The 17,933-nt window shown below is 45.4% G+C and overlaps 1 protein-coding gene across 3 annotated transcripts in view; it reads left to right on the top strand.

The window, feature by feature from the left end:
* mcf2l2 (MCF.2 cell line derived transforming sequence-like 2) overlaps positions 1-17,037 on the top strand; it is a 367,682-nt gene extending 350,645 nt beyond the window's left edge. For 2 of the 3 annotated variants that reach the window (XM_033032171.1, XM_033032170.1), the window contains 4 exons: positions 1,194-1,312; positions 7,082-7,194; positions 9,935-10,038; positions 15,662-17,037. In XM_033032171.1, coding sequence (XP_032888062.1) covers positions 1,194-1,312; positions 7,082-7,194; positions 9,935-10,038; positions 15,662-15,762 — 437 coding nt within the window. In that variant the 3' untranslated portion in view covers positions 15,763-17,037. The remainder of the gene's footprint in view (positions 1-1,193; positions 1,313-7,081; positions 7,195-9,934; positions 10,039-15,661) is intronic. The other variant, XM_033032172.1, reaches the window with a different exon arrangement.
* Positions 17,038-17,933: the final 896 nt, after the last annotated feature.

Below are 17,933 nucleotides of genomic sequence, written 5' to 3'. Positions count from 1 at the left end.
GGCAGGCCTTTCGCGGCCTTCACGGATCACAAGCCCCTGACGTTCGCTTTGGCCAAGGTGTCCGACCCCTGGTCTGCCCGGCAGCAGCGGCACCTGGCGTTCGTGTCCCAATTCACCACGGACGTTCAGCATGTGGCCGGCAAGCTCAACCTGGTTGCTGATGCTCTGTCTCACCCTGCCCTCCCGGCTGTGGTGGCCGTGGACCCCGACGTGGTTTAAGCGGGGCTCGCCGAAGCACAACACGCAGGTGGCCAGATGGACAGTTACAGGACGGCCGCCTCTGGGTTGAGGTTGGCGACGTCCCTTTTGGCTCCGCAGGGGTGTCAGTCCTCCGTGATGTATCCACCGGGAGACCACGCTCTATTGTCCCTGTGGGTGGGCGGCGCCGGGTTTTCAACGCCATCCATGGCCAGGCCCATCCTTCCATCTGGGCGACTTCCGCACTGGTGGTGGACAAATTTGTCTGGCAGGGCCTCCATAAGCAGGTCGCGGCTTGGGACAGAGCCTGCATCCCCTGCCAGGTCCAGCGACATGTGCGGGCACGGTACAAGATTTTGTGGTTCCCTCTGGTCGTTTCAGGCACATCCACGTAGATTTGGTGGGTCCACTGCCGCCATCTCACGGTGCCACGCATCTACTCACCGTCGTGGATCTAGGGGGGGAGGGTCCTGTAGCGACACCTAGTGGTAGCTCTGGGCATAACAAACCCTCGCTATTGGCTGTCGCAGTCACGTGATCGCGGGAGTGTTTTCGCGGGTTTTTGTATAGCATTCAAGGTCCACCCTGTTAGAAGGAGCTTCGTATTTTTGGCTGTTCTAAATGCGGTTGAGTAAATCACTTTATAATCGTTTAAAATAAAGAATCTTACTTTACTCAATCAACTCGACTCGCCAAAGTATATTCCTTCTCTCCAGAGATGCTGCCTGTCCTGCTGAGTTACTCCAGCTTTTTGTGTCTATCTTCTGATTAGGACAGGGATTAATTGTTGGCCCAGTTCGTGGTACCAGTATCCTATTCATGAGTATATGAGGCAAAACTTAAGATCCATCGAAGAAGAGGAGAGAGAGAGAGAGAAATGCGTGATCTGACTGTGCCTGAAATGACAAGTTGGTAAAAGAGTATTTACATTAAAGATGTTCCAAGCAAGTCATTATTGACTAACAGGACGTTTGGATATGTTTTTGTAATTTTAGGTTGGCCATATAAACCAATCCCATCATTAGACACTTCAGAGGATTTTGAAACTATTCCTTCAAGTATGGATGAGCTTTCAAACTCCTCAGACATGGATGAAGAAATATCTAATAAAACGGTAAGAATATTTCTATTTCAACGGGCGGCAAGGTTGCATAATCTCCCTATTGTGACATTTTACAGAAAATGGCATTGTTTATGACTTGTTCTTGAATGATACTTGTTAGCAGTGAAGTAATCCACTTTTTTGAATAGGACAATGCACAAGGTCAAGGTCAACCTGAGATCCAATCTGAAAGCAATGCCTAAGGGAACATATGCACAATAACAATGGAGTTCATTCAACAATCAGGTCCTGGAATTCCACAGAGATTTCTAGTTGTGCGGTTATTTTGGCAAGAACCTGCGGCTGAACTAGATTGCCAACACTATTTATAAATCAAACAATCTGCTGTTGCAAAGGCTATCCGTGCATTTTCTCATTTCCAGACTACGGATATAAAGTAGAGAACATTCAAGCATAGGGACTCCTAGGAATATACAGTAGGAGGGAATTAATGGTTGGAGTCAGAGGACGTAGGTGCGGTATTAAACAAGTACTTAGCATCTGTGTTCACCGAGGAGAAGGTCATGGTGATAGTGGGATCAGTGTGGGGAATTATATTATGCTAAGGCAGGAGAAGGAAGTGGTGTTGGTGTCGTTGAAGCGATGAACCCCCAGGACCTGATGGAATCTATTCCAGTTTATCGAGAGGAAATCACAGGGGCCTTGAAGAACTTGGTATCTTCTCTAGCAACAGGTGAAGTCACGGAGCATTGGAGAGTAGCCAACATTTTCCCTCTGTTTAAGGGAATAGTTCAATAGGGCTTTATTTATCGCATATACAACTGCACAGTATCATTCATTTTGTATACATTACAAATCCGTGCGCCGCCCTTTTTTGATGCCATTATTCAAAGTCCAGTCAGCCCACGTGCTCTATGTACTGGAGCAGATCCCACAAACCAATATCCCTCTCCTCTCCTGGCCATCTTTGTATCACGGAGGTACCTCCTGCTGCATACCTAAAGGCGCTGGAGGCATTACCCCGGTTCACCCTTGTTCCTCTCGTTCGACTTCTCCAGCTCCCTTCCAGTTACGCCGACCAGCGAGCCTGCACGAGGGTTCCCGATGCCGCTGACCTACGCGCAACAGAGGAAATCCAAACAAATTCTAGGCCAGTAATCCCCACGTGAGTGGTAGGGAAACTATTGGAGAGGATTCTGCAGGATATGATTTACTAGCATCGGGAAGAGAGTGGGGTGATTTGGCACAGACAGCATAGCTCGGTCCACAGCAGGTCATGTCTCACGAACTTGATTAAGATGTTTGAGAAGATGATGAAGGTGATGGATGAGGGTAGGAGAGTGGGTTTTGTCTACGTAGATTTTTATACGGCATTTGAAATAGTCCCTTGAGAAGATAATGCATGGAATGCATAGTGACTTGGTTGCATGGATTCAGAATAGCTTACTCATAGAATTATTCTGGCTGGAGGTCCATGACCAGTGCAGTTCTGAAAGGATCTGTGTTTGGACCTTTTTATTATCTATCGATCTATCGATCTATCGCACTTTGTGTTTTACATTTACGATCAATAGATCGATAGATCGATCGATCGTAAATGTAAAACACAAAGTGCTGGCGGAACTCTGAGCGTCAGGCAGCATCTGTGGAGGGAATAGACAGGCAGCACTTATGATCCAGATCCTTCTTCAGACTGATTGTAATAAGGGGAGAAAGCTGGAAAAGAGAGGTGGGAGTGGAACAAAACCTGCCAATTGATATATGTATACAGGTGAGGGGGGTTTGATTGGTAGAGTCATACAGTATGAGAACAGACCCTTCGGCCCAACTTTGCCACACATAGAAACATTGAAAATAGGTGTAGGAGTAGGCCATTCGGCCCTTCGAGCCAGCACCGCCATTAAATATGATCATGGCTGATCATCCAAAATCAGTCCCCCGTTCCTGCTTTTTCCCCCATATCCTTTGATTCCTTTAGCCCCAAGAGCTAAATCTAATTCTCTTGAAAACATCCAGTGAATTGGCCTCCACTGCCTTCTGTGGCAGAGAATTCCACAAATTCACAACTCTCTAGCTGAAAAAGTTTTTCCTCATCTCAGTCCTAAATGGCCTACCCCTTATTCTTAAACTGTGACCCCCCCCCCCCCCCCCCCCCCCCCAACATCGGGAACATTGGACTCCCCCAACATTGGGAACATTTTTCCTGCATCTAGCCTGTCCAATCATCTAAGAAATGTATTTGCTTCTTTCAGATACCCTCTCATCCTTCTAAATTCCAGCGAATACAAGCCCAGTCGACCCATTCTTTCATCATATGTCAGTCCCGCCATGCCGGGAATTAACCTGGTGAATTTACGCTGCACTCCTTCAAGAGTAATAATGTCCTTCCTCAAATTAGGGGACTAAAACTGCACACAATACTCCAGGTGTGGTCTCGCCAGGGCCCTGTACAACTGCAGTAGGACCTCCTTCCTCCTAAACTCAAACCCTCTTGCAATGAAGGCCAGCATGCCATTAGCTTTCTTCACTGCCTGCTGTACCTGCATGCTTACATTCAGTGACTGTTGTACAAGCACATGCAGGTCTCGTTGCACTTCCCCTTCGCCTAATCTGACACCATTCAGATAATAATCTGCCTTCCTTTTCTTGCCACCAAAGTGGATAACCTCACATTTATCCACATTATACTGCATCTGCCATGCATCTGCCCACTCACCCAACCTATCCAAGTCACCCTGTAGCCTCGTAGCATCCTCATCGCAGTTCACACTGCCACCCAGCTTTGTGTCATCCGCAAACTTGGAGATGTTACAATTTAATTTATTTGTCTAAATAGTTGACATACATTGTAAATAACTGGGGTCCCAGCACTGAGCCTTGCAGCACCCCACTAGTCACTGCCTGCCATTCTGAAAAGAACCCGTTAATTCCTACTCTTTGCTTCCTGTCTGCCAACCGATGTTGGGAGAGTCCAGAACCAGGGGGCACAGTTTAAGAATAAGGAGTAAGCCATTTAGAACGGAGATGAGGAAACACTTTTTCACATAGAGAGTTGTGAGTCTGTTGAATTCTCTGCCTCAGAGGGAGGTGGAGGCCGGTTCTCAGGATACTTTCAAGAGAGAGCTAGGCTCTTAAAGATAGCGGAGTCAGGGGATATGGGGAGAAGGCAGGAACAGGTTACTGATTGTGGATGATCAGCCATGATCACATTGAATGGTGGTGCTAGCTTGAAGGGCTGAATGGCCTACTCCTGCACCTATTGTCTATCTATCTATAAACAGTTCTCTATCCATATCCATACCCTACCATAGCCAGTCCTGGGGCACACGAGGGACCTGGGAACTGCAGAAAACTAATTGGAAAAACACGTGAAAACTAATGAGAAAAACAGCATCAAGTGTTACACTATGGTGATGGATGTGGCCCGCCATCCTCTCACAGACTCCTGGCCCCTATGCAGAACAAGGTTGCCGACTCCTGCCTTAAACCATCGTCATATGGTTCTTAACTTCCCCTACTCTGGGTAAAACACTGCATTTATCCCATCTATTGCTCTCAGGATCTTGTACACCTCTAAGATCACCATTCATCCTCCAAGGAATAAAGTTCTAGTCTGCTCAACCTCTCAGGCCCTTGAGTCCTGGCAACATCCTTGTAAATCTCTTCTGTACCCTCTCCAGCTTAATAACATACCTATAACAGGGTGATCAAAGCTGACACAATACTGTCAGTATTCCCACCAATGCCTTGTACCACTGCACCACCACCTCCCAACAAATGGTGTATGCAATATTAATACCATTGCCCTGTAACGGGTGTTACATCTTCTGCACTTGCAGGGGAAAGAACCTGGCAAGAGATGAGTGAATCAAGGAGTTGCAAAGGGAGGTGTTTCTATGGAAAGTAGAAAAGCGCGTGGGGGTGACTAGTGGGATCATATTGAAGGTGGCAGAAATGTCGGAGAATGATGTGTTGACTGGGGAAGTTGGTGGGGTGAAAAGTGAGGACCGGGGGGGACCAAAGGGACTCTCTCCTTCTTACATCTGAGGGGATGGGGAGCAAGAGCAGAATTGCAGCACACAGAGAAGACACGGGTGAGGGATCCACCCACAACAGCAGGGGGGGGAAACCACATTTACCGATGCAATAGGACATCTCGGATATCCAGGAGTGGAAAGCCTCATCTTTGTGTTCCAGCATTTGCTGTTCCTTGAGCCTGAACATAAATGTAGGTGGGTTTTTAGTAAGTTTGTAGACGACACCAAAATTGGTGACGTTGCAGACAGTGAGGAAAGCTGTCAAAGAATACAGTGGGATATAGATAAACAACAGAAATTGGCGGAGATAAGGCACATGAGGTTTAATCCTAGCAAGTGTGAGGTGTTACCCTTTGGGAGGTTGAATGTCAGGGGAAAGTATGCAGTTAATGACAATATCTTTAAAAGCATTGATGTGCAGAGGGATCTTGGAATCCAAATCCATAGGTCCGTAAAATGGCAAAACAAGTAGATAGAGTCGTAAAGAATGCGTATGGTCACGCCTTCATTGGTCAGGATGTCACGTTCTGTTTTTTAGGACTTTGGCCAGGCCACATTTGGAGTATTGTATGGATTTTTGGTCATTCCACTACATGATAGATGTGGAGGATTTGGATAGAGTGCTCAACAGTTTCACCAGAATGCTGCTTGGATCAGAGGGCATTAGGTACAAGCTGAGGTTGGATAAAATTAAATTGTTTTCTCTGGAGCATAGGATGCTGAGGGGAAGACCTGATGGAAGTCTATAAATTTATGAGAGGCATAGAAATGGTAGACCATCAAAACCTTATTCTCACGATGAAAAATGTCAAAGAATAGGGCACATAGCTTTAAGGTGAAAGTTTCAACATTTATTTGATTTGATTTTGATTTGATTCAATTTATTGTCATTGTGCAGAGTACAAGTACAGAGACAACTAAATGTTTTTTCACCATACAGCCATACGAATAAAAAAAATAAGAACACAGAACGCAATAGTCTACAACATAAACATCCCCGCAGCGGTATCAAAGTTTCCCACTGTGAGGGAAGGCCCAATGCCGTCAAATGCTCAAAGGACGAGTCAAAGGACATGTTGTGTAGGAAGGAACTGCAGATGCTGGGTTAAACCGAAGATAGACGCAAAAAGCTGGATTAACTCAGCAGGAGAGGCAGCATCTCTGGAGAGAAAGAATGGGTTACGTTTCAGGTCAAGACCTTCATGTTCTTGTGCTACACTGTGCTGTATTCATTATGCTCCTTTAAAATATCTGTGCTACTAATTAGCTACGATGTTTCGGGGAGAGAAACAATGGAAGTGAGAATGGTGTTTATTGTGAAGGTTTCTGAAAGCACTGAATCTAAAAGATTAATAGCTACCAGTCGGCGTAGTATAAGCTTCCAAATGTTCTGAGGCAAATGTGAAGGTATGCCACATATTTCTACAACTGAAATGTCCTAATAGGTGATTTGTGAGCTAATTGTTTCAAAGTCTTTTGATTCAGAGCCACATAGAATTATAGACCATACGTGATAAACTGCATTCCATGAAATGACTTGTTCTGTTTGCATATTTTAAGGCTATCCACAGAAACACAGCACAGTGTTGTTTTTCCGTCGTCCACGAAACCTGATTGTAACATAAAGCCAACTGTTTATTTCTGTCATTACCCTGAATAGTTTGTTTATAAAATCACAATCTATCTTCATTGTGTATTAACTCGCACCAACCACGTTAACTTTTGAATCCAACAGTCCAGATTCGACTTGGCTGTTTACGCTTCGCACGTTTGTTTGTTTCAGACTCCAAGTCTGTTCCGTGTAGAGGGCATTTGTGAATCTAATTCCATTGAGGAGCTGGCAGTACAGAATGGCGAAGTGGTTGAGATGCTCCAAGAGGGAGAAGAGGGACAGTGGTGAGTTCAATCATAAGTAATGGGTGGAAAATATAGGTGGCAGCAGAAAATTCCAGTGCCTGGAGATGTTGTGGTGCCTGCGGATGGGTTATGCATACTGGCCCTCCAGTCTCTTGAGTTTGAAGGTTTGGTCCCATTGAACCCTACAAAATCATGTTCAGGGTTTTACAGGCTGGATGTACTGCTAATATTTTCCCCAGCAGAGCTATTTGGAACCAGGGATCATAGTCTGAGAGTAATGCCCCTGTCCCACTTAGGAAACTTGAACGGAAACCTCGGGAGACTTTGCGCCCCACCCAAGGTTTCCGTGCGGTTCCCGGAGGTTGCAGGTGGTTACCGGAGATTGCAGGTAGTGGAAGCAGGTAGGGAGACTGACAAAAACCTCCGGGAACCTCCGGGAACCGCACTGAAACCTTGGGTGGGGCGAAAAGTCTCCAGAGATTTCCGTTCAGGTTTTCCTAAGTGGGACAGGGGCATAAGGGTTCAGTCAGTCAGGACAGAATTTAAAATTAATATCTTCCCACAGAGGGTGATGGATCATTGGAATTCCCTACCCGAGAGAAACATGGAAGCTCTGTGACTCAACGGGACAAGCAGCATCTCGGGATAGAAGGACTGGGTGACGTTTCGGGTCGAGACCCTTCTTCAGACCTTCAGAAGGGTCTCGACCCGAAACATCACTCATTCCTTGTATCCAGAGATGCTGCCTGTCCCGCTGAGTTACTTCAGCAGGTTGCGTCTATCTTCAATGCAAACCAGCATTTGTAGTTCCTTCCTCCACATGGAGGCTCAGTTGCTGAATATGGTCAAGGCAGAGACTGTATATGTTGAGGTGAAACGAGGAATATGTAATTCGTGCAGAAACATGGCAAACGGGTAAAAGATTTAATGAATGGCTGAACAGACACAGGGGGCTGAATGTATTTTTTCTGCTTCTATTTCTTACAGACTTATATTCCTCAGAAATTGCAATCATCTAGCACTCCATAGTTGCCTTGTGTAGATTTATGCAGGCATAGTGTAGAAGTAGATCGTACTGGCTAATGCTACAATATACTTACAGCAGCACAAGTTAGCACAATTAGAAATCAAATTTGGTAGCAGCTGGCACTTTCCTGCATTAAATCATATCAGGGCTCTAGTCATAGAAACATAGAAACATAGAAAATAGGTGCAGGAAGAAGCCATTCGGCCCTTCGAGCTAGCACTGCCATTCATTGTGATCATGGCTGATCGTCCCCTATCAATAACCCGTGCCTGCCTTCTCCCCATATCCCTTGACTCCACTAGCCCCTAGAGCTCTATCTAACTCTCTCTTAAATCCATCCAGTGAATTGGCCTCCACTGCCCTCTGTGGCAGGGAATTCCATAAATTCACAACTCTCTGGGTGAAAAAGTTTTTTCTCACCTCAGTCTTAAATGACCCCCCCTTTATTCTAAGACAGTGGCCCTTGGTTCTGGACTCGCCCCACATTGGGAACATTTTTCCTGCATCTAGCTTGTCCAGTCCTTTTATAATGTTATATGTTTCTATAAGATCCCCCTCATCCTTCTAAACTCCAGTGAATACAAGCCTAGTCCTTAAAATCCCTCCTATACTAAGCCACGACACTGCTCCAGGCATTGTGCCTTGATGTATTTTGCAAATAGCAAACAGACGGAGAGCAATAGGGTGGGGATGGAGTGGATGTGGCAATTGTACCCTCTCTACCCAAGCAGTCCGGGACAACGAGCCGGAGATCTTAATGGAAGGGGTGGAGAGGTGAGAAGAGGTCAGAGAGGCTTCTCAGCATCACGTTGAAGAGCAGCCGGTAGAAGATTGTCACTGACCTATCCTCACCAACTGACACATCCAGAACATTGTAGTAATGCCAAATGAAATGATTCACCAGTTATGTCATGTGCGTAACACTGGAACTGCAAATCCCATGTGCTGCAGGTGACTCCAATGATTGTAGCTCCTCCACAAACCCATGGTCAGAGAGTTTGACAGCATGGAAACAGGTCCCTTAGCCCACCTTGTCCATACTGACCAAGTTGGGCCAAATATGGGCAACAAGGACCAGGCCAGAATGGCCCATATTTGGCCCATATCCCTCTCTGCCCTGTTTGTCCATAAATCTGTTCAAATGTCTATTGAAAGTAGTAATTGCATTTGCTTCTATAGCTTCCTCTGGCAGCTCATTCCAAACACCCTCTGGGTGAAAAGGTTGTCCCTGAGGTCCCTGTTAAATCTCACATGCTCAAACTTATGCCCTCTAGTTTTAGAACCCTCGACTCTACCCTGCCTAATCACGTTTGGTTTTACCATCACTAATCCCCTCTTACTGTCAACATCCTGCGGTACACCAGTGACTGGATCGCGTCTAAAAACATTGGCTATAAACGCATCTTCGATCAGTCTGAAGAAGGGTCTGACCCAAAACATCATCTGCCCATTCCTTCCACAGATGCCGGCTGACCCATTGAGTTTCTCCAGAAGTATATTTTTGCTTAAAACTATATACTTTGTCTCAAACCTTGCATACAATATCTGGGTCTGCATATTTCCAAGTATATTGTAGCAACTATCTCCGTGTTTGATGTCCAAAGAAGGGTCTCGACCCGAAACATCACCCACTCCTTCTCTCCAGAGATGCTGCCTGTCCCGCTGAGTTACTCCTGCATTTTGTGTCTACCTTCGATGTAAACCAGCACCTGCAGTTCTTTCCTACATATCTCTGTGTTTTGTGTGTTTCAGTCAAGTAAGAAGCCTGGTAACCTATCAAGCAGGGTGGATTCCTTCCACCCTTCTCCAACCAGTTGGCTCAGAACTAAACCCGGATGAGACTGATAACAATTCAGGTCAGAAGCAGAGTTCTTGTATACCTTATTAGTGAGATCATGTTTTCACACTGCAGTACATTTTTAGGGAGTTGACAATTTAATTTAATTCATAACCAAATGTAGTGTGAAAATCATTATTTTTTATATAGTTTAGCATTATTGTGACTAACCATGTTATACTATGCTGACTTTGTCTTTGTGTTTTGGATTATTTTAACGCTTGTATATTAAAAACTAGACCAAGGGCAGACCCGTTGGGTCTGCTCCCCCAACGCACCCGTCCCCTACCTGTGGCCCCCACGGGAGGCGTTTTTTCGAGAAGATGTGATTATACACACATAAACACACACATCCACATACAAGACAAAGTTTCAATAGTTACTAGACCAAGTGCAGACCCATCGGGTCTGTTCCCGCGACGCGCGGTTGCCTGACGTCATTGCGTAATGCCACGTGCTAGGCGTACGCCGTCAAGACGCTGCGTACAATGTCAAGATGCTGTGTACGACGTCAAGACGCTGCGTACGCCCTCAATGCCCCTGCGGGCCGACAGGCCGTTGACGCGCGGGATTATCAGAGAGTGCAAGCCCGCGGGGACGGCGAAAAGCAGCGGGGGAGTAGCCGATCTGTGCCTTCCACCAGCATGACAGAGCCGGGCTGGGGGCGGGGGGGGGGGGGGAGTGGAGGAGAGCCGGGCGGCAGCAGCGAAAATCGTGAGTGAAATGTGAAAAATGTCGGCGTTTTTGGAGAAGAGCCGGGCGGCAGCAACCGTTATGGTGGCTGGCCAGCAGGAGGTGAAAAAATGAGTGAGGGGGGGGGGGAGGATTTTATTAAAAATTAGTGAATGTAAAAGTGAAATCGCTAGCGAAATGGAAAAAATCTCTGAGTTTTTGCATGTGGTTTTGGTGGACCAAGGAATCAAAGGCCAAATCTGACACCCACAAACAAACACACACACACACACACACACACACACACACACACACACACACACACACTCACACACACACACACACACACACACACACACACACACACACACACACACACACACACACACACACACACACACACACACACACACACACACACACACGCGCACACACACACACAAAGTTTTAAAAGTATATAGATATATGATAGATAAAAAATCTAGGCTGGAAACTTCATTTGTAAATGCCCTGAAGTTGGAGCATAAACCACAGGACAGACTCCAAGCTTTGTTTACTGATTGAGTATTGTGATTGCACTGGTTAGTCCATAAATGGGCTACATCTTCTTCTTCTTTCGTGTGGCCTGCACAGCCTAAAGTTGTTGGACAACTTGTTCCATTTGATCTTCCGTTTGTGCACGTCGTATAATACAGCCTGTGTATTATAATCTGACACATTACTGAGGTATATCACAAATCTACAATCATTGAGCTGAAGATAGGTTAAACCCTATGACATAGCATTTATTAAATGCAAAGAAAGTTTAAATCATTTCAGAATAAGAGTTTATGTCAAGAACAGTGGAACAAAAAAACTACACCAGTTACTCCCAATAAAAGCTGGATAATATTCAGCAGAAAAGTACAGAGAGTGAATTTATAGCTGCATGTGAATTGCGTGCTTCAAATCGATTTTAGTCACTTACCACACCAAACTTGTCCTTGTTGCCGAGCTCCAGGGTTATTGCATGCAGCCTTTGCTTTTCTTGCTATCGCATCTTTGCTGCAGTATGTGGATTTGTTAGGGTGGACAGAACCTTTCTCCCAGGGTGAAAATGTCAAAGAAAAGAGAGCATAGCTTTAACGTGAGAGGAGCAACGTTTAAAGGTGATATGTGGGGAGAGTTTTTTAACACAGAGAATGGTGGGTACTTGGAACATGCTGACAAAGGTGGTGGTGGAGGCAGATACGATAGAGGCCATTAAATTGCTTTTAGGTAGGCATATGGGTGTGCAAGGAATGGAGGGATATGGACCATGTGCAGGCAAGAGGAGATTAGTTTATCTTAGAATCATGCAGACATTGTGTGCCGAAGGTCCTGTTCATGTGCTGTACTGTTCTATGTTCTACGCTGAAGGAATGCTGGTGTACTTATGTTTCCCATCCCTATATGGTGGTTACCAGGGAGCAGTATGGTCCAGGAAGACTTGGTAGAAAGGAACTGCAGATGCCGGTTTAAACCGAAGATAGACACAAAAAGCTGGAGTAACTCGGGGATAGACAGCATCTCTGGAGAGAAGCAATGAGTGATGTTTCAGGTCGAGACCCTTCTTCGGACTCTGAAGAAGGGTCTCATCCCGAAACATCGCCCATTCCTTCTCACTAGAGATGCTGCCTGTCCCGCTGAGATACTCCACCTATTAGTGTCTATCTTCTATTTAATTGGTGGCTGCCTAATTAATATATTGCATAACCAATTCAAAGGACAAGTTGAGTGTCTGCTTCAAGATAGTCTCCCAGATGAAAATCAGCAAACCCACTAACATTGTTTGTGACCTTGGAAATTCTATGGGATAGAAACAGAACCAATTTCCTCCAGTTTACACCAAATTACACAAGCTCCTAAAAGGCCGTAGTAACTTCGCTTCCAGTGTTATACTGAGTAAAGAAAGGCACCATCCTATCAGTTAAGCAAACCAGCTTAGTCACTATTGGTTAGTCACCATCAGCACTCCTGGTGAGATGCTGTAGCTGGTAATGCAATGGAGGCAAATCATTGACGGCTCTAAAGTGACTCATGCTGCTGATGTAAGGTGAGCGAGTATGATTGGGCTTAGCTGTAATTTGTGTTCATGAAAATATCCCCCATTATAGGAGGACAAAAGCAAAATAAATCCCGGGACTGAAAGGAATGTGTGCCGCATCTAGTTTTACACAGTCATTTCAGTGCCATGGAGTCATTGAAATTTGACAGTGCAGAAGAATTGTACACTGTGACCCAGCATGATCATCATAACCATAATGAACACAAGGTTAATCCCACTTCACAGCTCCTACTCCATTGTCCTGTTGGTTCTGAGGCATCTCATCCACATGCTTTTAAATATGGTAGTGGTCCCTGCCCACACCATCCTATCAGGCAATGCGTTTGACCCATGCTGTTTGCTTAATTCACTGCAGGGTATATTACTTACAGCAACTAAATCTGTGATCTCTGGTTACTGACCACTCTGCAAATGGAAAATAGGCCATTCCTAATTAAATCATAATTTATACATCTATACAAAACTAATGCTCTGATCTTGTTATTTTCCGGTTTGCACCGTCGTTATATTTGGGCAAAAAACGGTACGCGATAACGCTACGATTTTTCCCCAGCTTACTCACCGTTCTCCTGCGCTGCGATTGCACCAAAGTTTTGTTCCGATCAGTGGTGTAATGTAAAAGGTAGTGAGGTTTAAAAATCTTAAAAAACGCGCATTCGCAGATCGATCGATCTGTTCTCCTGCCAGTCAGCACCGTGAGGATTGGTCTTTTCTCCTGTCACTCTGCGGGACGGTCCGCCCCTTCCTACGCGATCGCGTCTTTACTGGAGCTGAGGATGGCCGGCGGAGGTTTCCAACCGGACACAATTTTCGGAGGGACCGGCAGGAGATGTTGCCAAACGGAAAGCAGAAAATCTGATCCTGGCGAAGGAGAACATTGCTGTGAGTCACCGTCGCACTGTCACTTCCAGCCCCTTCCCCTCTGATCCCCATCGCTGGCTCCTGCCCCCTCCCCTGTTATACCCACCCCCCTATTTTAAGAGTTATTCACATTTTAAGCTTTAATAAATCCCTTTTCCACTTGCCGTGCCCATCAGCTGCGCCTGCGCAGTAATACCAGCGTCACAATGGGAACCCAATGGGCAGGAATGGCTGCGCCACCAGGGAGCCGCTAAGAGTGGATGGGGGGGGGGGGCGTTGAGGGGGGATGGAGTGAGTGCGTGGGGGGTAGGGCAAGGAGCTGAGTTGGGGGGAGGAGAGGGGATCAGGGGCATCACAACGAGAATCCGCCAGCCGCGCTTCTGCTGTTAGGAGCTATGAGTGGTGGATTATTGCATTGGGGGAACGGGTTGTGTTGGGGGAATGGGTGAGTGGTGGAATATTGCGTTGGGGAATGGGATGCGTTGGGGGACCAGGCCTCCCGTGTGACTGGGACCCAACAGGTCCCACCTAGTCTGGTCTCAATTAAATCTCTCTTTTTTTACTCTGATTAAAACAAAACTGGTATAGTTCAGAAGGCTTTTCCAAAAAGCTATAATTTTGGGAAATCTCCACCACATCCTCACTGCTTGCCACATCCTTCCTGTGTTTGATTGCTGCAACTGTGGTCCACCTAGGGTTGCCAACCTTCAAGATTCAATTTAATTGTCACGTGTACCAATTAAGGTACATTGAAATTTGACTGACCATACAGCCATACAGTAAACAGCAACGACACACAGCCACATAAAATACAATTTAACATAAACATCTACCACAGCGGAATCCACATGATGGAAGGTAATAAAGTTCAATCCCACTCCCAAGCTTAATGCTTGTGATGATTTTTAAAGTACACTTTTTTTTAGAGATGTAGGTGTCACTGACAAAGTCAATGTTAATTTCTCATCGCCAATTCCAGTACATAAAATGCTGTACACCATTTTCTTTCACTGTTGAAGTCCTGGTGATAATACTCCCAAATGCTTTAGGGTAGAGAAGACAGGGATTTAAACTGGATATTGGAGGAATCAAAGTCTGCGCCTTGAGTGACTTGAAATCTGTAAAGAATGACGTTTTTATGGTCGCATCACTGCTCCTGCTGATTTGGGATGTACTTTTGACGAGATTTGGCAGCTATTATTTTTACAGTAGATAGAGCTCTAGGGGCTAGTGGAATCAATGGATATGGGGAGAAGGCAGGCACGGGTTATTGATTGGGGACGATCAGCCATGATCACAATGAATGGCATTGCTGACTCGAAGGGCCGAGTGGCCTCCTCCTGCACCTATTTTCTATGTGTCTTTGTTAAATAAGGGACAAAAGGTCAAAATACAGGACAAATTCCCAACGGCAATTTGTTGATCGACTCGGCCGTGGCTGGGTGAATGATGAGCTGGCCTGGGTGCTGGACTGCACACAAAGCCCAGCCGGTGGGCCAGCTAGGTTGCGCGGCCCGGGCCAAAACTCCTCAGCTGGCCCGCCGGCTGGGCTTTGTGTTCTGTTGCCCGCAAAGTCCAGCACCCCATCCAACTCATGAACCGATGATCGGCCATGAGAAGGAAGGGTGGTGGTGTCGGCGGTAAGCGAAGGACTGAAGGTCGGACAGCTGGCCGGGCTGCCGACCGATGGGGCCAAGGGCGGGGCGCTGCTGCTGCACTCCACAGGCTGCACTACATCGGGACGGGTGAGGAGGGGCTGGACGCGGTGCTCTGACCCGACAGTTGCCTTGGCCCGAGTAGCAGCAGTCAAATACGGGACAAGGGCGGCCCCATATGGGACAAACCAATTTAGCCCAATATACGGGATGTCCCGGCTAATACAGGACAGTTTCCAACACTAGTTTGGTAGCTGCAACTGTGGCCCACCTACAGCTGGACTATCGCCTTTATACAGGATATGCAATGTAATTGACAAAAAAAAGCACTTCCAATGAAATGATGAATGACCTTTCCCATATTTCAGATTTTTACAGTGATGCGTGTACTGCAGCGTTTGCTGATAGTGAAGACAAGGAGAGTACAGACTTGGAAAGCTATACTTCAGGGACCAGGACTGAAAGCTGATCATGTTGTGACCATCTTCATCTCTCAGACGTCAGGCTTCAGTCGGGCCTACAACAACCAAGGTTCTTGGTGCACGTCAGTAGCTGGGCACATGAAGTGAGAAAGTACATGTGACTGATGAAAAACTGTGCAGCTGTATGTAAAGAACTGGATTTGTTTGTAATGGATTCATTTCTTCAAGACAAATGCTCCTCGGTCGTACAACAGGTATATGAGTGTTAGCAGAGGCCAGGTTCCTGACGACAAATCCAGTTCTGTTTTTGCAGTTAAAGTTTTGGCTTCCCACTTATCTATTTTGTTTGATGGAGCAAATCAAAGTAAATACAGTTGAAAGGGGAGTCATAAAATCTGAAGTCAAGTTTTCACGTCGAGATGAACCATGCCAGCATTTCATGTTTCCCAAGAACACAGGCAACTTGACTCATCTGACTCCTGTGGTGTTTCTGGTCAAGAAAAACAACCAAATGGAAAGATACCAAGAAAATGGACTATGCCTCATTGTGGGTGCATTGATATTGTGAATGCCATGTGAAAATAATTTTCTCAAGAAATGATTTTAGATCTGCAGAGGAAATGTGGTCAATTTATATATTGTGGATGGCTATGACCTATTTAATCGACTTCTGCTCAACTAACAGTGACCTTTAACTGTACCCTTGGACAACCACTGTGGGGCCAAAGAACATGTAAAGATTTGCATGGAAAATGACAAAAAATGTGACTGGTTAAAGATGTTCAAACTGTTGCTGGAACTTCAGTGTTAAGTACTGTATGAAGGCTGTATGATGGTTCAGCTTGCATGTTGTGATTGTATTTTATTGAACATTTCAAAATGATCCTTCAAAAAAAAACGATTCAACAATATTGAGTCTTCTAAAGTAAAGATCTTTAAAGATTGGTTAATGTGAAATGTTTTATGTATCTTTAACAGAAATAGATGTCAATTTATGCAAGAGGTGTTATTGAGATTTGGTTATCGGTTAATTCATGTCTTATGGTGAATTTAAAAAAACAGGAAGTAATGTTTTGGTATGAAGTTTAGACAGGCGATGAGAAAAATAACGAGCGTGTTTCATGATCTTGTGAGTATGGTGAATATTCACCTTCCCCAGAAATCACAGCAGAACATACTGCAATCAGTGTTACTGGGGATTCAGTGGCCAAAATGATTGTCATTTTAATTTAGCTTTTATTAAAATATTATGAACTACAGTTTGGTACAGAAATATCAAGATTCAACATAAATTTTGAATAAATACACACCATTTCTTTCAATTTGCTGGATTGGTCAGTTTATAGTCATGCTTTGCGATTTGTTCTCGATATTTCAGTGACCATACACAAAAAAAGCTTCTTTCAAGCAATATTACTATGTTTATTTATTTTTTTTAAAGCAATAACCTGTGAAAAACCATGAAAATCAAAACTCTTGTAGATGTTGGCATTCTGAAACGGAAACAAAATGCTAGAAATACTTAGTATGTGGAAAGAGAAATGAAGTTAACATTCAGATTGAAGTCCTTTCATCAGAACGGGGAATGAGAGAAGATAAGTTCAAGCCAGAGAAAGTGAAAATGAGGGAGGAATGGGAATAGGAGAAAGGGAATATCCCGGAACAGTGGATGAGTGGAGAGAAACTACTGGTAGTTGGATCTCAGCTCAAGGGCATAATGGAAGGCCCTCACACCATCCCACTGCTGTATGGAGGGACTGAGTAGTGTTGACAACTTTCTCACTCCCAAATAAGGTACAAAAGGTGGCGTGCCGCATCGGTGTGGGTATGGTGCAGGCCCGGGATGAAGTGACGGAGGGGGCTGGCGGCTAGCAGATGGGAACAGTGACCTTTTTCCAAAAGAGAGAGCAAGGAAAAAACAATATCCCTGAATAGGTAAACAAATCCAATATATGAACCATGTATACATATCTTCAGTGTTATATATGAAATGTAACCAAATTATAACAAAGCGTCATCAGGGCGCGCCATCAACAGCGCGTCGGCACGCCTCCCGAGTGCCCTGAGGTCGGCAAACGAGGCATCTGTGAGCTGCAGACGGATGTAGGCTGGCAGCAGATGCAGGTAGGTGTATTCGAACAACAGGCACGGCGTATGCCCATCCAGGAGAGCCACCATCTCCTTTAGGAGGCTAGATGGCCGTCGGTCGCCTAGGCCC

This window comes from Amblyraja radiata, chromosome 13 (assembly GCF_010909765.2).
Source record: "Amblyraja radiata isolate CabotCenter1 chromosome 13, sAmbRad1.1.pri, whole genome shotgun sequence".
In the NCBI taxonomy this organism is placed as follows: domain Eukaryota; kingdom Metazoa; phylum Chordata; class Chondrichthyes; order Rajiformes; family Rajidae; genus Amblyraja; species Amblyraja radiata.
Note: the sequence above shows the minus strand (reverse complement) of the source record. Positions and strands in the feature narration are given on the sequence as shown.